This window comes from Seriola aureovittata, chromosome 16 (assembly GCF_021018895.1).
Source record: "Seriola aureovittata isolate HTS-2021-v1 ecotype China chromosome 16, ASM2101889v1, whole genome shotgun sequence".
Taxonomy (NCBI): Eukaryota; Metazoa; Chordata; class Actinopteri; order Carangiformes; family Carangidae; genus Seriola; species Seriola aureovittata.
The window spans coordinates 24,840,187-24,859,065 of NC_079379.1; the positions used below are offsets into that span (position 1 = coordinate 24,840,187).

General features: G+C 44.9%; 2 protein-coding genes across 5 annotated transcripts; one reads left to right on the top strand and one right to left on the bottom strand.

The window, feature by feature from the left end:
* The first annotated feature begins 265 nt into the window (after nucleotides 1-265).
* abcf1 (ATP-binding cassette, sub-family F (GCN20), member 1) lies at nucleotides 266-15,279 on the top strand. Of its 4 annotated transcripts, XM_056398670.1 has the most exons (27): nucleotides 267-471; nucleotides 2,602-2,648; nucleotides 2,753-2,830; nucleotides 3,540-3,669; nucleotides 3,759-3,793; nucleotides 4,768-4,839; nucleotides 5,673-5,717; nucleotides 5,894-5,983; nucleotides 6,410-6,463; nucleotides 6,545-6,619; nucleotides 6,703-6,798; nucleotides 7,666-7,788; nucleotides 7,875-7,975; nucleotides 8,584-8,669; nucleotides 8,751-8,890; nucleotides 10,122-10,270; nucleotides 10,362-10,445; nucleotides 11,193-11,317; nucleotides 11,757-11,869; nucleotides 11,989-12,163; nucleotides 12,838-12,912; nucleotides 13,019-13,089; nucleotides 13,211-13,243; nucleotides 13,947-14,115; nucleotides 14,203-14,267; nucleotides 14,602-14,674; nucleotides 14,912-15,279. In XM_056398670.1, the coding sequence occupies exons 1-27, from the start codon at nucleotides 411-413 to the stop codon at nucleotides 15,076-15,078; spliced, it is 2,532 nt and encodes an 843-aa protein (XP_056254645.1). In that variant the 5' UTR covers nucleotides 267-410; the 3' UTR covers nucleotides 15,079-15,279. The 4 variants fall into 4 exon arrangements, with proteins under 4 accessions (XP_056254647.1, XP_056254645.1, XP_056254646.1 ...); XM_056398672.1 differs by lacking the exon at nucleotides 6,410-6,463 and having other exon boundaries at nucleotides 266-471; XM_056398671.1 differs by lacking the exon at nucleotides 5,673-5,717.
* On the bottom strand, nucleotides 15,266-18,400 carry mrps18b (mitochondrial ribosomal protein S18B). Its single transcript, XM_056398675.1, has 7 exons — nucleotides 18,241-18,400; nucleotides 17,035-17,215; nucleotides 16,863-16,960; nucleotides 16,698-16,766; nucleotides 16,210-16,276; nucleotides 16,068-16,127; nucleotides 15,266-15,598 (listed from the first exon to the last, which is right to left on the bottom strand). The coding sequence occupies exons 1-7, from the start codon at nucleotides 18,319-18,321 to the stop codon at nucleotides 15,402-15,404; spliced, it is 753 nt and encodes a 250-aa protein (XP_056254650.1). The 5' UTR covers nucleotides 18,322-18,400; the 3' UTR covers nucleotides 15,266-15,401.
* Nucleotides 18,401-18,879: the final 479 nt, after the last annotated feature.

Here is an 18,879-nt window from a genome sequence, read left to right on the forward strand (position 1 = left end):
TGAATACAAAAAGCAAAAGCAATAGGTAAAAGCAAAAACAATATGGTAAAAGCATATTTTCATTGTTTTATTTATTTCCCTTTATATTTCCACATTATTTACTTATTTATCCTTTCATTCATTCCTGTTTATATTTCCACATTTATTTTCTTATTCTTCATATTTATACTTTTACACGTCACTCCCATGATATTACACGCGCTGACACTAGGTGGCGCTGTGCTCCTGTAAAGCTGGTTTACGATCCGCCAAGAGAAGAAGAAGAAGAAACTTTGTCGGCGACCCGGCTTCTGCATCATCACGTCACTGGGCCGCATGACATGTGTGTGTGGCTGATAAACGTCACTGGATAGAAAGAGGACAAAGTTTTAGCTTCGCAGTTTTCACAAAGTCACATTTCAAGCGACAAAATGCCCAGGAAGGCGAAAGAGGAAGCGGAGTGGGTGGACGATGAAGTCGCCCCGGCAGCTGGTGAGCTAACGTGAATGTTATGCTAACGTGAATGCTAGCAGCAGGCTAGCAGCAGGCTAGCGGCACAGCTAGCGTTAATCTAGCAGTAGCCGGGATGCGGTGTCAGCTGTGCAGGACTCCACTGAAAATCTTCCGTTTTTAACCCTAATCTTCTTATTGACAACAGCACGAGCCAGTCACACAATACTTTAACTCTGTCTTGACTCGTGATCATCTTCTGATCAATTCGGATTGAATTAAAAGAAATAAAAAATTAAGCAAAACATCTCAACTGTTCACGTTAGAATTGCAGTAAATTCATTAGCTACATGGACAGGGCCCTAAACGTTTTAATAAAACATTAACATGATGTCATGTCGTGTAAAAATCTAATCTAACCAGGTGCTGTGAGATGCATGTGCAGTTTACATGCGGTAGATTTCAACAGATAATTTGCTGCCAGGAATGTATGGACAAACAAGCTGGTATTTAATGGCTATATTTATGAATAAAGTTTGTTGTAACAGAAGGACACACGGGTCCACGTCAGCATCACCGTCACAATATTAAACCTAATTTAAACTGATTAGTGGAAAAGTGAAGGATGACCTGAACAGAGCACATCTCAGCTAAAGCTAGTCACCGTGCGTCGGTCCTTTTGTGAGACTGATGCAATGCTGCTGTGACACATGTGACAGTGAGAAGAAGCATCAGCCTCACACAGTAAAACCAGATCCTATTCTTTCCTTTTTTTAGCTTTGACTTTCTTTACCTTCATAAAACAAATGAAATGAAGCAAAGAGGATGGAAGTGCTGACTGAGGTTAATGTGCTGGAGTGTTGACCTTCCTATTGTGTGAATGGAGTTGAACCAGCAGCTCTTTATACAGCAGAGAGAGAGAGAGAGAGAGAGAGTGTGTTGGTGCGGTGTCGCTCCACCACTGGCCTCCTCATAGATTGTCCAGGTGTTGTGAACTACGGTGGCCCTGAGGGCTCAACGCACTGCATCTTAAGAAAAGACATTCAAAGACACAAACACGCTGCAAATGTCAGAAAACATCTTCATCAATTTGACAAAACATGCACTGCAAAAAAAAAAAAAATCACAACACATGCAAGTAAACAAACATGCTGAACATTCAGTTATACAACAGGAAGCGTCTCCAGGGGACACAAGCGTGGGCATGAAGGCACCGGGGTTCGAGTCCAACCCTGTGCGCCACATCATCCTCTCTCTCTCTCTCTCTCTCTCTCTCTCTCTCTCTCTCTCTCTCTCTCTCTCTCCTCTCTCTCTCTCTCTGTCTCTCTCTCTCTCTCTCTCTCTCTGTCTCTCTCTCTCTCTCTCTCTCTCTCTCTCTCTGTCTCTCTCTCTCTCTCTGTCTCTCTCTCTCTGTCTCTCTCTCTCTCTCTCTCTCTGTCTCTCTCAGAATTAAGGCAAAAAATAACATAAAAAGATAAAAATTGTTGAACCTGTTGGGACGCACTTGTTATCCAGTGCTTTTAACTTCCAAAGTCACAATTTGGCTTTCCACAGCAAGTCGTTGTAGGACTGAATGTTCAGCACGTTTGTCTGTTTGTGTCTGTTGTCAGATTGATAAAGATGCGGCCACATGTGGCACAGGGATGAAAGAGTGAAGCTGGAGCCCTGAAATAAGTTTTAAAAACACACAATCACAGATGGAAGCGTCTCACTCTGAAGCTCCGACACCGACAGGAGCAACAACCTGATGTTGGGACGTGACAGATCTGTTTTACCAGTTAGCTCGGCGGCTAGCAGCTCACTCTCTCCCCACTGCGTCTGTGACCGTGGAAAAGAGCTTAATCGGCTTTTATTAGCAGGTTTACTCGCGTCTTAAAAAAAGAAAACTGCTTATACCCGATAATTTAGGAGTGAAAAGAGTGTAAGTTACAGATGTGAGTGTGTGACAGCAGCCGAACACGACACGGTCTCTCCTGACTGCTCAAGATCAATGAGGCACAATAATCGTTTTATATCGATTATCTTGTTTTCATAATCGTTGGAAGCCAAAATCATAATTGAAAATAAAGTTTGATTAATCGCCCGGCCCGAGGTCGTTGATTTCAGCTGCAGTGTGACCTCATGATGTCTGACGCTGCTGTGACGGTTCTCTCTGACATTTTCTTCCAACAGAAAAAACTGTGAAAAAGGGGAAGAAAGATAAAAAGGGGAAAAAGAGTGTGAGTACTTCCAGCGGCTCGTTAAGATTCAAACTGCTTCAGAGCTGAAGTTCGACCTCTGTGGCTCAACGTGTCTCATCTGTTGTGTGAATGTGTTTCTCCAGTTCTTTGAGGAACTCGCCACAGATAGCAAACCTGAGAAGGCACAAGAGGCGGCTGTGAAAGAGACGCAAGGCAAACAGGTAACCTTCCCTCCGGACTGACTCTGACTCTGACTCTGACTCTGACTCTGACTCTGACTCTGACACTGACTCTGACTCTGACTCTGACTCTGACTCTGACACTGACTCTGACACTGACTCTGACTCTGACTCTGACTCTGACTCTGACTCTGACTCTGACTCTGACTCTGACACTGACTCTGACACTGACTCTGACACTGACTCTGACTCTGACACTGACACTGACTCTAACACTGACTCTGACTCTGACTCTGACTCTGACTCTGACTCTGACACTGACTCTGACACTGACTCTGACTCTGACTCTGACTCTGACTCTGACACTGACACTGACTCTGACACTGACACTGACTCTGACTCTGACTCTGACTCTGACTCTGACACTGACTCTGACTCTGACACTGACACTGACTCTGACACTGACACTGACTCTGACTCTGACTCTGACTCTGACTCTGACACTGACACTGACTCTGACACTGACTCTGACACTGACTCTGACACTGACTCTGACTCTGACACTGACTCTGACTCTGACACTGACTCTGACTCTGACTCTGACACTGACTCTGACACTGACTCTGACACTGACTCTGACACTGACTCTGACTCTGACACTGACTCTGACACTGACTCTGACTCTGACTCTGACTCTGACTCTGACACTGACTCTGACACTGACTCTGACTCTGTTGTTTTCGTTCTTCAGCCTCAGAAGAAGAAGAAAGACCGGCGGAAAGGAAAAGGTGGAGATGCAGATGAGGGCGATGATGACGACGATGTCATGGTGAAGCTGAAAAAGCTCTCGGTGCAAGCAAGTGACGAGGAGGAGGAGCCAGGTACGGCGCCGCCGCTCTGATCCTCACGGCTGAATATCTGTGATCTGTTCCGCGTCGGCTCATTGTTCATTGTGCTTCTCTTTCCACAGTGACGCTCCCCAGTAAAGGAAACAAGAAGAATAAGGTTTGTCATTACCTGACACTGCGTCACCTGTCCCGACTCTTCACATGAACCCAAACTACGTTTTCACATCGGCTGCGTCTGAATGTTTTCACTCAGTTGCTCACGAACTTCTTCGTCGCGCCTTTTGTCACAGACTGAGCGTGAGCGGCTTCACGCCAGATCTGAGACTCAGAACCTGGACAAGTCTTTAAGATCCGGGTCAGACAGGTCTCCACTGAACATGTGGGTCAGGATCTCACCCAGTAACTAAGTACATTAATCCAAGTGCTGGACTGAAGTACACATCAGAGGTACTTGTACTTTACTTTCTGGTGAAGCAAGACAAAGACAAAGACAGTGACATGACAACATAACAGAAATAACTGGGTGTCAGGTGTCAATGTTTTCTTTTTTATCTTCTGCCTGGCGACAGTCAGAGCAGCCGCCATATTGTTTATTGTCCGTCCGTCTGTCAGTGGGAAAAGCGAGTTTTTAATGCAGGACTTTTACTTTGTATTGAAGTATTTTTATATTGTTGCGTTGGTGCTTTTACTTCAGTTGTTGCAGCTCGTTCTTGACGAAAAGAAAACAGCATGAACCAGGTGTGACAGGTAACTCTTCAGTGACGAGAAATAAAGATCCAGGTTTATCAAACTAAATGTGACTAAAAGAGAAAGAGTTATTTTTAAACTGACTTTCTAAAACAAAAATAAATCGATCACAACCAACAAAGACTTTCCTCAGCCGATGATGTCAGGTCTGGGCGGGGCCTTTCAGTGACAGGTGTAACGGACACCTGAGCGTTTCACCATCAACAGTTCTCTTCGTTCTGAATCACCGGCATGTTTGATGGTTGTGATGTCGGTCGAGGAGGAGCACAGGGCGCCGTGCAGGGTCGGAGCCAATCAGAGGGAGAGTAGGGGGCGGGTCTTCACAGAAAGTCTGTGTGTGTGTGGGGGGGAAATAACGTCAACATCATCTCTGGTGTCTTTCAGGGTGGAAACATCTTTGCCGCTCTCAGCCAGAGCCAGAGCGACGAGGACGAGGATGAAGAAGAGGAAAAAAAGGTACAGGACTGTTTTTCATGTTGCTTAAAACTGGCACGAAACAAAAGAGGCGTTCACTGATCGATCTGGATGTTGTCAGAATTGAAACGATGATAACATGAATAATGATAATAATCAGCTTTATATAAACGGCAAAGACCAGATAAAACAGTTTAAAGGTTTTATAACGTTGTGGAGGAGACGAGAGGAAACATTCACATCCATTAAATGAATCGATGAAATAAGAAAAGGGGGAATGAATCAATATAATAATAGATTTAAGAAGTTAGACGTAGATTCAGAGCGAGAGCATCTGCCCAGAATCTCTTACAAGGTTTCCTTAGTTAAGTAAAAAACTTAAGTAATTTACAGCAGTTAAATTGTACTGTTTCCATGGAGACGGTTGATCAGCTGGGATCTCGTCCTCCTGTTGTTTTGACGGGAACTTCACCAGCTGAACTTTGGTCTGTTCAGTTTAAGCTTCAACACTAATGTGAACATCTGGATGATGAAGGAGAAGATTGTTTCACTCTTTTTATTTAAAATGTGACGTTAAAACAGTTGAACGTCTCTTCTGCTCAGTGTGTGTGTGGATTAGTTTTCCTCTGTTTCTCATGTCGACACCAAAACACAGTTAATATTAATGTATTAAACTTGACTCGGGGAGTGAGACGTGAAAGAAGATAGGAAAGTGATTAAATATCAATCGATCTAAACTGAGATCAGCTCCTGATCAATCGTGGTGCAGTGAATTGAGTTTGTGTTTTCGTTGGCGTGTGGTCGCAGCAGTGATGAACCGACTTCCTGTTAAAGCTGTGGGTCTTTCTCTACATGTCTGTGCGTCTTTGGTGCAGGAGGTTGACAAGGACAAGAGAAAAGAGAAATCTAAACCCGTGAAGGTGGGAGCTGGAAAACCTTCTTCTTTTCCTACGTCATCTGTTCCACTCATAAGATCCACGTACAAACGCCGGCTGTGGAGCGCAGACCGGCGTTTTACTCTCATGTAACTGAATCAGTCTCCAGACGTTTCAGACGCTGCAGACTTTACAGTGAAGTGTGTGTTTGAAATCAACAGGCTGCATCTGAAGAGGAGGAGGAGGAGGAGGAAGAGGAAGAGGAAGAGGAAACTATAAAGAAGACCAAGAAGGTGGAGGCCAAGTCCAAGGTGGGTTCTGAAGATCCAAGTTAAAGTTCTTTTCCTCTAAAAACATCTGGACCTGTGTTGTAGATGTTGTCGAGTCGTGTTCTGACATTTTCTCAAATGTTTCCATCAATTCTGAAACCAGAGAAATCTGTGGTTTTAATCATGGTGACGTCTCATTGGTCGCCTGTCGGTGACATCACATCCTCCATGGTCACGTGTCGGTGTGTTTGTCTGACAGAAGCTTTAGTCTTAAAACACAGACACTTTTTACACCTTGGTGTCTCACACATTCTGCATCAGGTCACTGGTTCAGACTCAGTGTGGTCCGAGCTGAAGATCATTAATTATTTATTATATTAATTTGTTCTGGAGGCGGAGTCACTTTTCTGTCTCTTTACTCTCACTTTGATAAAATATGTTTCTAATCTTTGAATAATCGTCCTCTAGTCTCCAGAAAACGAGGACGAGAAGCCGAAGAAGGGGAAGAAAGATCAGCACAAGGCGAGTGATGGGCTCAGGCTCAGTCGTCGGTTCTGATCCTGACGTTCACAACAGTGATGTGATTTAACTGTGTCTCTGTAGAGAGGGAAACCTGCGGAGCGGCCGCGCAGCGAGGACGAGGAGGAGGAGGACAGCGACCGAGGCGACACGATGATGGTACGTTTGTCCTCCACTGAGCTCTGTCCTCTGCCGCTCTGTGCCGGGTCAGTGGGTTAACCTGTCTCCTCCTCTGTAACCAGAGCGCCGAGGACGTGATCGCGGAGCAGGCCAAGCAGCAGGACGACGACCCGTACGCCAACCTCAGCAAGAAGGAGAAGAAGAAGAAGAAGAAACAGGTAATCACTACGTGCCGTGGTGGTGTAGTCAGTTTCTCCACCTGTTGTACACGAGTGTGAAAACAGCTGCGGCTCCCAGACATCGGCTTTTTTCTTTCAGGCGCCGTCGTCACAGTCCGTCCAGGGGTCGCCATGATTAACGCAAATACAACCAATCCCTGTGGACTCTGCGCGACCTTGCATTGTCGTCCAATCACCAAAAAAAGATGGCGGCAAAAAACCTTGTATTTTTTAATAAAAGCTGTGAAATCAGATGTTTCAGCTGCAACGAGCCTAAAACAGTCTGTGAATCCTGGAGGGAGGGAAACAGATTTTAAATCTTTAATCTTTCATTTCAACTGAGTGAAAACTAAAGTGTTAGAGGAGAGAGAGAAGAGGCTCGTATCACATTCAGCTCTTTTCCATCTGCAGCACCTGCGCAGGTGAGAGGGGCATTAAACTACAGATACACACACTGTTCATAACCACACACACACACACACACACACACACACACACACACACACAGAACAGAATATTCATGCGTCCAAGGTCAGACAAACAGCTGATCAGAGTTCAAGTTAAAATCCTTGAAATGACCTTTAACACTGAATCTCTCGGGGTCAGAAAACTTTTTCTTATCGAGTATTTTTCACTGTCGTGACGTTTTATGAAGCATGTGGAAAACTGATTCATCAGAACAACGATCAGCTGTTTAACTGGTGATTAAAACAACTGTCTTCTCTGGATCTGGTTCTGTTACATCTGACAGGATGAACAGGATGATGCTGCGTGGGTTCTGTTCTGGTTCTCAGTGGGTTCTGTTCTGGTTCTCAGCGGGTTCTCGTGGGTTCTCAGTGGGTTCTGTGTGGGTGTGTATCGTTGCAGATGGAGTACGAGCGACAGGTGGCCAGTGTTCGTGCTCAGAACGCCTTGGAGGGAGACTTCTCCATCTCCCAGGCGGAGATGTCGTCCAGACAGGCGATGCTGGAGAACGCCTCCGACATCAAGGTCAGATACTGACGCCGTCGTCTCTGACTCAGTGATTGAACATCTGTGAACGTGTTGCGTTACACAATCTGCTGTGTGTGCTTCAGCTGGAGAGGTTCAGCATCTCTGCTCACGGCAAGGAGCTGTTCGTCAACGCCGACCTGCTGATTGTGGCCGGGAGAAGATACGGTTTGGTCGGACCCAACGGGTGAACACCTTTTTGTTTTCCTCTTTAAGATTTGTGAAGACTGAGTCGCCACTGACCCTCCCATTCATTCTCACTGGATCTAGTTGCCTTCGGTTTTTTATTAGTCACACAAGAAAAGACAGAAGTTTTATGGCATAAAAACATCTGAAAACATTCGTCGCAACTTTTAAGAAAAGCTGCTGCAAAAATCCTGAAGTCACTGATTTATTCGTGACACTGAGATTAAAATCAATGTGTTTGTTTGTAAACGTTTGTTTCTTCTTCAGGACTGAACATTTAGTTATTAAAATATTTATTATCTGTATTTATGTGTAAATGCATCAGACAAACACAATCTGTTTGAACTAATAACAATTAATTATTAATAATTATTGTTTTTATAGTTTTGGTTCATATTGAAAACATTCAAACATTCAGTGAAACCAGCGTCTTTCACTCCTGTGACTCTGTTCCTTCACTCTGACGAGAGCCGCCTTAACGAGCTCAGCTCAGGACAAATTAAACCTTAAGTAGAAAACCTCAGGTGTTCTGTTCACCTGGTGTCACCTGGTGTCACCTGGTGTCACCTGCACATTAGTGATCACTGATCCAGGGTTCTCGTCTCTCAGCAAAGGAAAGACGACGTTACTGAAGCACATAGCCAACAGAGCTCTGAGTATCCCCCCCAACATCGACGTGCTGCTGTGTGAACAGGGTAAGTGACCGTCCATCGCCTCTGTCTCTGTCCACGCCGCCGCCGCTCGCTGACTCTGTCCCTGCCGTGTGTTTCTGTCAGAGGTGGTGGCTGATGACACGCCGGCGGTGCAGGCGGTGCTGAAGGCAGACACTCGCCGTCTGAAGCTGCTGGAGGAGGAGAGACAGCTGCAGGCTCGTCTGGAGAAGGGAGAGGACAGCGTGGCTGAGAGGCTGGAGAAGGTGAGTCAGTCTGTCCATCCATCCATCCATCCATTCATCCATTCATCCATCCATCCATTCATCCATCCATCCATTCATCCTCCCATCCATCCATCCATTCATCCATCCATCAATCATCCATCCTCCCATCCATCCATCCATCCATCCATTCATCCATCCATCAATCATCCATCCTCCCATCCATCCATTCATCCATCCATCAATCATCCATCCATCCGTCCATCCGTCCATTCATCCATCCGTCCATCCGTCCGTCCATCCATCCTCCCATCCATCCATTCATCCATTCATCCATCCATCAATCATCCATCCTCCCATCCATCCATTCATCCATCCATCAATCATCCATCCATTCATCCATCCGTCCATTCATCCATCCGTCCATCCGTCCGTCCATCCATCCTCCCATCCATCCATCCATTCATTCATCCATCCATCCGTCCATCCTCCCATCCATCCATTCATCCATCCATTCATCCATCCATTCATCCGTCCGTCCATCCGTCCATTCATCCATCATCCATCCATCCATCCTCCCATCCATTCATCCATCCTCCCATCCATTCATCCATCCATTCATCCTCCCATCCATTCATCCATCCATCCGTCCATCCATTCATCCGTCCATCCATCCATCATCCATCCATCCGTCCATTCATCCATCCATTCATCCATCCATCCATCCATCCATCATCCATCCATCCGTCCATTCATCCATCCGTCCATCCATCCATCCGTCCATCCATTCATTTATTTATTCATCCGTCCATTCATCCATCCATCCATCCAATCTATTCATCCATCCATCCGTCCATCCATCCATCCATCCATCCATTCATCATTCATCCATCCATCCATCCATCCATCCAATCTATTCATCCATCCATCCACCCATCCATTCATCCATTTATTTATTCATCCGTCCATCCATCCATCCAATCTATTCATCCATCCATCCATCCAATCTATTCATTCATCCATCCATCCATTCATCCATCCGTCCATCCGTCCATCCATCCATTCATTTATTTATTCATCCGTCCATTCATCCATCCATCTCTCTCTGATTGATTTTGTCAGATATAAAATCAGGATTTGACGATATGTCCACACAGATACGAGGTTCTGGCCTCGTCTTGTGCATGTGAACGTACTGAGTGCTCCCCCCCCCCCCCCCCCCCCCCCCTCCCCCCCCCCTCCCCCCCCCCCCCCTCCCCCCCCCCTCCCTCAGGTGTATGAGGAGCTGAGGGCGATCGGAGCTGCAGCAGCTGAGGCCAAAGCCAGACGGATCCTGGCTGGTTTGTCCTTCACCCCTGAGATGCAGAACAGACCCACCAAGAGGTTTTCAGGAGGGTGGAGGATGAGAGTTTCCCTCGCCAGGTACGTCATCACAGACGTCATCACAGATCACCTGATGGATCAGGTCGTCTTCAACCCGTCAGACTCTCACGCTTCCTCTCTGCGCCCACAGAGCTCTGTTCATGGAACCCACACTGCTGATGCTGGACGAACCCACAAACCACCTGGACCTGAACGCCGTCATCTGGCTCAACAAGTATAAAGATTTATTTACTTTTTAAATCTAATGCACTTCCCTGAATCCAGTGAATTTGATAATGGTCGTTTCTTAACGAGGATTCAACATGGGAAGATTTGTGGATGAGGAAGTGAGTTTCAGTCCAATAATAACAATAAGTCGCAATAATTAGAATTCTCTTCTCATTGCACTTTGTCCAATCGTCAACTTCTCTGCAAACTTGATCAGAAATCATCAATAAAGAGTCCGTCATGTAGAGCTGATAAAACACATGTTCAGAGTCATGGTGACATTTAAGGTGTATTGATTGATTTCCAAATGTCAAACATGCATCAAGTAACATTGAAGAAAACATTCCACCTTAAAAGATGGAGGTAGCTGCTGTCGCCTCTGAGCTGCTCAGTGATTAAATGGTTAATTAGTGAAGATCAAAAGATGTTATAAATTGATAAATTGATTAATCTGTTGTGAAGACTGAGTCACCACCTGGATCTATTCTCACTGGAATAAGTTGCCTTTGATTTTTAACAAATTATTATTATTATAATTATTATTTTTAATGAAAATAGCAGCAACTTTATATTTTCTCCTGCAGTTTCAATGCAAAAAAGAAAAGCTGCCGAGACATCAGGTGTTTTAGCTGCGTCATCCTGGAGGGACCGAGGGACACGCCTCCACCTGCTGCAGTGTTATAAAGGAGGAAGAAGTGGCTCTGTAACTCTCTCTCTCTCTCTCTCTCTCTCTCTCTCTCTCCTCTGCTTCCAGCTACCTTCAAGGCTGGAAGAAGACTCTCCTCATCGTCTCCCACGACCAGAGTTTCCTGGATGATGTGTGTACGGATATCATCCACTTAGACAACCAGAAGCTCTACTACTACAGAGGGAACTACTGTGAGTATCCACCAGTGGTAGCATCTGCTCCATGGTCAGACTGGGAAAGAAATTCACTCTTAGACTGATCCGCTGACACTGACGGAGCAGGACGCCATTACTCCACTCTATCTACATATATTATATTTATTATATTTATATGGATGTTTGCTGCTATTTTAATTTTTAAAACCTCGTTTACAGAACCTTTAAATTCCCATTAAGATCATTGTTTTCACTCTGTTTGGTTGTTGTCAGTTTAAAGAGTTAATTTCCTCTGAGCAGGAAAATATCTCCTTTAATTAATCAGTCAAACTTCAACCTGTGGAGCAGCTGGATCGTGTGATATCTGTGGTGTTATTATATATTCCTGTAGCTCGCAGCTGGAATTGAATAAGCAGATAATGAATAGATTTCTGGTCTGGGTTAAAAACTGTTGTTCTTCTTGCTTTTCCTGAAGTGACCTTCAAGAAGATGTACGTGCAGAAGCAGAAGGAGCTGCAGAAACAGTACGACAAGCAGGAGAAGAAGCTCAAAGACCTGAAGGCTGGTGGCAAGTCAACCAAACAGGCTGTGAGTACGACTTTAAAGACTTCTCTACAGCTTGACCTGGACTCAACAGTGAAATTAAATCCATCATGTCCGCTGATGGTTCTGCTCGTGTTCCTTTTCCTCCGACTGTTTCCTCTCAGGAGAAACAGACTAAAGAGGCTCTGACCAGGAAGCAGCAGAAGGGCAAGAAGAAAGGAGGTCAGGAGGAGGAGAGCCAGGACGCCACAGAGCTGCTGAAGAGGCCTAAAGAATACACCGTCAAGTTCACCTTCCCCAACCCGCCTCCGCTCTCTCCGCCCATCCTGGGACTTCACAGTAAGAACATCTGCTGCAGCTGCAGCCTGAGTCTGAGCTGATCACAGGGAAGAAGTGAGGGAGAGAGAAAGATTAATGTGCTGCATTGTTTCACCACAGATTTCATCCCCCTACAAAAACCCTCCGACGTTCGGCTCCGCTCTCGTTGCTGAATACATTTTGTATTTGTTATTACAACATGAAAGTTTTCTTGCACATTCACCAACTCCGTTCTGATTAACACATTCGTCCATGATGCATCTTCACCGTTCCCTCGTGTCTCCCACGCTCAGATATCTTTATCTCATATCCTTAGCTGTAGTTTCAGTCACTCACACGGAGACTCGACACGCTAACAGACGCTCACGCCTTCTCTGTAGCCGCATGACATCATCGCTCCCCGTGTTCATGTTTAACCTGTGAAACCTGCAGACTTTGATGTGAACAGGGTTTTATATATATTTATATATAAATATATATGAAGACGTCCTTCCTCCATGTGTCAGGTGAACAGATCAGGTGAGCGTGTGCTGACAGGAATCATGGTTTCTGTATCTTTATGTTGACAAAGTGTAAAGACTGAGCTGGTGGAGGGATCACGTGAGTGAGAGGACATAATGTACCAGCTGCTTCATCTTCATCATCCTCTTCATCATCTTCCTGGCACCTTGTGTGACTCTGGTTTCTCTGCACAGGTGTCGACTTCGGCTACGAGAGTCATAAGCCTCTCTTCAAGAACGTGGACTTCGGTATCGACATGGACTCCAGGAGTAAGTGAACTTCCTGTCTGAACATGGACGTGTTCGGGGGGGGGGGGGGGGGGGGGGGAGTCTATAACTGAGATAATTGCTGACGTCGCCGTCTTCTTTCCTCCAGTCTGTATAGTTGGACCCAATGGCGTTGGGAAGAGTACGCTGCTGCTGCTGCTCACCGGGAAGTTAAACCCTGTAAGTGCGTTTTCATTTTCCTAAAACATGCGGAGAATGTTCCATATTGAGAACATCAGAGAGTCGGTGTCGGTTAGAAACATCAACAGAACATAACTGGAGTTTGTCTTTTGTGTTTTAGACTAAAGGAGAAATGAGGAAGAACCATCGTCTGGTGAGTGAGATCCTGTTCTTGTGTTGACACTGAGCAGCTGTTGTCAGGACCGGTACAGTTTGTCTGCAGGAACAAAACGTCTTTACTGTTCCAGTGTTGGTTTTTATAACGTTTCTATCAATTAATCAAGCGGGTTAAAGTTTTTTATCACAGCTGCAGCTGTTGCTTCTGTTCTACAGTCACATGATCACGTTGATGTTTATCTACATTTTAAGAACCTGAAGATCCGATCGTGTCTGTCAGTGAGAGAGCTGATAAAACACATGGTCGTATTGATATATATATTTAAGGTGTATTGATTGATTCTCAAACGTCAAACATGCATCAAGTAACACTGAAGAAAACATTCCACCTTAACAGATGGTCGCCTCTGAGCTACGTGAGTAAATGGTTAATCAGTGAAGATGAAAAGATAGGAAACATGTTTTCATCCATCCTTCACTCTGATGAAACTAATAATAATTAATATAATTAATAAAATAGCAACAATTTTTGCAGTTTTTATTTTCTCCTGCAGTTTCATTGCAAAAGAAACTTTTAAAAACTTTCCAGTTGTTAAGAAAAGCTGCTGTGAAATCAGGTATTTCAACGATCCCAAAAAGAGCCTGTGAACTCGTGGAGGGACTGATCAGCAAGAATAAAGATTGATGTTGGTCCGTTTCCATGGAGACCAGTTGTGACCTCATGTCCTGTCTGCCTGCAGAAAGTTGGCTTCTTCAACCAGCAGTATGCAGACCAGCTGAAGATGGAGGAGACCGCCACAGAGTACCTGATGAGGAACTTCAACCTGCCCTACCAGGACGGCAGGAAGTGCCTGGGTCGCTTCGGCCTGGAGAGCCACGCCCACACCATCCAGATCTCCAAACTGTCCGGTAAGAACACGAACCGTCGCACGTTCACTGTCGCCGGCGGCGGCGGAGACGTTTCCTAACCGTGAGTCTGGATCTGGTCTCTGACAGGGGGCCAGAAGGCGAGGGTGGTGTTTGCGGAGCTGGCGTGTCGTCAGCCTGATGTCCTGATCCTGGTGAGTACCACACGCTTTTCTACTTTTATTTTTTATGTGTTTGCAAACAGAACAGTGAGTAACGGACGGTGCAGCAGCTACAGTCCATGTAAGTTTAACAGTTTAGTTCTTGAGCTGGACTGTGGGACAATGGAGGGGGAGGGGATTCCAGACTTTAAAAAGTTTTTCACAAAGTGATAAAAACAAGATCGAATCAACAAGAATAACTTGGTTTATAGAAACACAGGAGAAAGTTTCCATCTACACGTTTAATGTTTGAGTTGAGGACAGGAGAGTCGGGACTCCTCATGGATCTGTCCCAGTGAATCCTCCTAACTGTCTCCGTCTCTCACAGGATGAACCCACCAACAACCTGGACATCGAGTCAATCGACGCTCTATCGGAGGCCATCAATGAATACAAAGGAGGTAAGAGGCTGATGGAGACTTCGTCCACACTGATATGTTTTTTATATATATATATATATATATATATATATATATATATAGATCTATCTCTAGATAGATATCGATATCTACATCTGCAAATATGGAACTATATAAAATGACAGTAACGAGATTCAAGTCAGATGTTTGCATTGATGAAGCAGAACTGATTTATCTTTAAATAGATTAAATGTTAACACGCTGTCCCTCGTTGTCCAGCTGTGATCATCGTGAGTCACGACGCCCGGCTCATCACAGAGACTCAGTGTCAGATGTGGGTGGTGGAGGATTCCTCCGTCAACCAGATCGACGGAGACTTCGACGACTACAAGCGGGAGGTGCTGGAGGCGCTGGGAGAGACCATGGTCAACAAGGTCAACCCGTGATCACTCAGAGGACACGCTGCCGCGCTGCACCGTGTCCCTCCATCATCGGCTACCTTCACCACATCTGGACCGGTCTTCACGTCCGAGTCACAGGTTGCAGCTGGACAGATACTGGAGTGTTAATCTAACATTAAAAATGTCCTGATAATGATCTGTGGTCGACAGCTACAGAAGCCAAACAATAAAATCCATTTTTCATCACATGGTTTTATTTTGGAATTTTTATGAGTGTAACTGTGGGACATGAAAACACGGTGGAAACGTACGGACAACAGAGTTAGAGAGAACTGAGGTCACATGACGGGACGAGCGCCGGGTCGCCGTCACTTTAAGTAAGCTTTGTATTTCTTCTTGACTTTAGCAACTTCACTCTCATCGGGCGTCACTTCCCCATACCATTTATACCAGGTGTCACCAGAGGTTAAGAACGAGGCAGGTGGCGTGGACCCCACTGCATCATGGGAGTTGTTGAAGTCCTCTCCCGAAAATTCCACAAATGGAATTTGAAAGGGAAGAAAACCTGAGAGAGGACGAGAGGTGTTAGTGACGCCTGGTCGGAGAAATCCCTTCAGCTCAGTGAGGGAGGACTCACCTGTACACCTGCGAACACCTGTGTGTGTCCCAGGTGTTTCAGTGTCAGGTGACGTGGCTCCTGAGGCCTGTGCTGCGAAGCAAGTTCAACGTCCCCACGATAACTTTTCATTATGAAAATAACATCGTGTTGATCACCTGGCTCAGGAGTAGGTTAGGAGTTCAGCATCAGTTACCATGGTGATTTACCCTGGCAACGAACGAACCGGTGCTGTAGGCCTGAAAACCCAGAGTTAAACCCGAAGTTACCTCGATAACCTCAGATCCTGCTTCGTAGCACAGACCTCAGCTCTGAGTCACATTTACAGTAACTACAGGCTCCAGTTGCGTTTCGCTCTTAAAATATTCAGGTTCAAAAGACAAATAGAAAAGCAGGGAGGTGGGAGGGGCTTATGTACCGTGATCTCGAGCTGCGTCGATGGCCTTGTTCAGATTCTTCTGCTGCTTCATACACACACCTGGAGACAGAACCGTCAGAGCGTGAGCCGCCTGGTGATCAGCCAGGAAAAACATGGTGACCGTGACGACCTGGGGACTTACCGGTCCGAGTGGGGTCAAACACCAGTCCGGTGTGGGGGCTGATGAACTGCTGCAGCAGCTTCACATTCTACAGGACAAGGTGTGAGTTAGAGACCACAGGAGGAAACACGAAGCTGCTGCACAATCACATCAGTTACTGGTCAAGATCACAGTTTTCCATAATAGACAGTGATGACTAGATTAACTTATTTTATACTCAGAGGAAGGAAGATGAATGAATCAAATCCTGGTCTTTTAAAGGAAACTCTACAGAGCTGATTCTGTCAGCGGGTTTCATTTAAATAAGTGCTGAAGAAGTTATATACAAGTCTGTGTTTCATGAACTGGGTGTCTGGTATGAGTCGCACGTTAAAGCACCAGGAACATGAGTGTTAAGTGTTTGGTGAGAATGAAAACCCTCTGGTGTCCGACAGTAGACTGACAGTAAACTACCATGTAGTGTGTGTTAATGTGCTGTGAGGCTGTTAGTGACAGAGACGATGACCCACCTGATGGTGGATAATAACGTTGGGGTCTCGACATATCGGACAGGGGTTTCCACATATCTTGTCTCCTCGCTACAGAAACAGAAACACTGTTAATGTTAAAACTGTATTATAACTGTATTATAACTGACGTGAAGTATCAGTGGTGGGTTAATGTAGAAACTTTACAATGCAGGTCTTGCGTGTCTTCTGTGGGGGAATGCCTCCTTTGTGGTTCCTCCTGTAGCCTGCCCACACTGTGTTGGTTCCATACTTCTCTATGTACTCTGTCAGGGGAAAGAATTACACTGTAAAGTCACATGTGAGGGCTAAAGATGAGACCAGATTTTCCTTTATGTACCTTCACTCTCCAGGTAATCCCAGGGTCTGTCCTTGTAGCGGGAGACAGCCTCAACGGCCTCAACAGCCTCAGCGGCCTCAGCAGCGTCCTCATCCTGCAGCGAAGCTGCTTTACAGAAAGAGTGGCGTGGAGGTATGAACGCAGAGGGCCATGGTCTCACAGGCAGCCTCTGTACGCAGGACTGAATACACAACAAAGTCAGCATCACAACCACATGTGCATATTAACTAAGTACATTTACTTGAGTACTGTACTTCAGTATATTTTCTGAGTATCTATTCTTTACTTTTGTATTACTTTGTTTGTAAACTTCTGACTTTTACTCCTAATACAGTTCAAAGACAAATATTACTACTAGTAATTAGTAATTTTCACCCCACTACATTTCTATAAAGGACTCTTACTTTGAAACAGCTTTTAGTCAGAGAAATTTATTTTATTTTATTTTGAAAATATGATAGCCTATACATTGTGATCATCACAAAGGAAAACCAATCACAGCCAACTCCTAAACTGTGGCAGGTCTAACGATGTTTTAGTAAAGAAAGAAAGATTATGTTTGTCTTGTTTATCACGACCAAACTTCATCACTGGCCAAAGAGACGGACATATGAAAACAACAACGGCTGTCCATGTGGTAAGTATCACAATGTACAAGATTTCTGTTCTACAGACAGTAGGTGTTTTCAGGGTCATTAGGTTTTGTAAACACACTGCTGGACAACACAACAATACATTGACAAAAACGCAAAATTTTACTTTTTGTACTGAAGTATTTTTAAAATCATGTACTCCAGTACTTTAACTCAAGTAAAAATCTGAGTGAACAACTTGCACATGTCCTGGAATAATATTTTACCACGAGTATCTATACTTTGACTGAAGTAATGGAGTTGTGTCCTTTGACCAGCTCTGATCACAACATCCGGGACAGGAGCCCTGCTGTGCAGAGCTCTTACTGATGCTCAACGCCCAAGTAAACATTTATGAATTGTCAATTTAAAATGGCCTTTCCATTCAGACACTGTCGCTAAATAACCTGTACAAATACATAAATAACCTTTAGTGACCACGACACCATCCCGGCTCTCTGGGTTAACTACCAGCGTGTCCTCTGACCGCAGTATATAAAACCCTTCGTGCAAACCAAACACATATAAATTAACCGGAGAATTGGTATATAAACAGCTGAGTTAAATGTAATACCTGATACTGTCGTAATGGACGAATAAGTGAAGGTGATAGACTGTACAACGTCTTAGTTAAGCGTTGTATGGAGGCAGCCATTATTTCTTCTGCTTCTTCTTCCTTCTCCGGCAGATTTACCGCCACACCGGCGCACTGCTGCCCCCACAGGCCGCCGTTATTCTGTCAAAGTGTGGGGGGGGTTGTAGGTGAAAGTTGAAAGATCAGTCAACACTGTCGCTAAACCAAGCGTGACATTTTATAATTTACATTTTATAAGTGTACTCAACGATAAATCATTTCTATCATGTATAAAACCACATTCTGTCGTTTTATTTCAATCCACGGGGCGCACATGATTGTTGAACTGCAGTTTCCTCTCTGACTGGCGCATGTGACCACACGGCTCTAACAGACAAATCAGGCGCCATTTTGAAGAAATATTATTCACTTAATTTATATATCAAATACAATCTGCAATCCAGATATATCATCAAAATGCGTTGTTGTTATTTGGTGTCTCTCTGATAATTCCAAAACACATCACTTTAAAGGTGAATCTAGGGAGGAATTCAGAAGAATAGTTTCCAAAATGTGAGTGACGCCATTATGCCCTTGCTTGTAAACTGAAGGTCGGTTATCCGCCATTTTGTTTCAAAG

Bases quoted from the DNA above. Each gene is read 5' to 3' on its own strand.
- mrps18b (XM_056398675.1), bottom strand. From the start codon at position 18,321: ATGGCTGCCTCCATACAACGCTTAACTAAGACGTTGTACAGTCTATCA. The intron at 16,767-16,862 runs GTAAAGTTTCTA...CTGTTTCTGTAG, and splicing joins AGACACGCAAGACCTGCATT to CGAGGAGACAAGATATGTGG. The intron at 15,599-16,067 runs GTACATAAGCCC...GTCCTCTCTCAG, and splicing joins CGACGCAGCTCGAGATCACG to GTTTTCTTCCCTTTCAAATT.
- abcf1 (XM_056398670.1), top strand. From the start codon at position 411: ATGCCCAGGAAGGCGAAAGAGGAAGCGGAGTGGGTGGACGATGAAGTC. The intron at 6,464-6,544 runs GCGAGTGATGGG...GTGTCTCTGTAG, and splicing joins GGAAGAAAGATCAGCACAAG to AGAGGGAAACCTGCGGAGCG. The intron at 10,271-10,361 runs GTACGTCATCAC...CTGCGCCCACAG, and splicing joins ATGAGAGTTTCCCTCGCCAG to AGCTCTGTTCATGGAACCCA.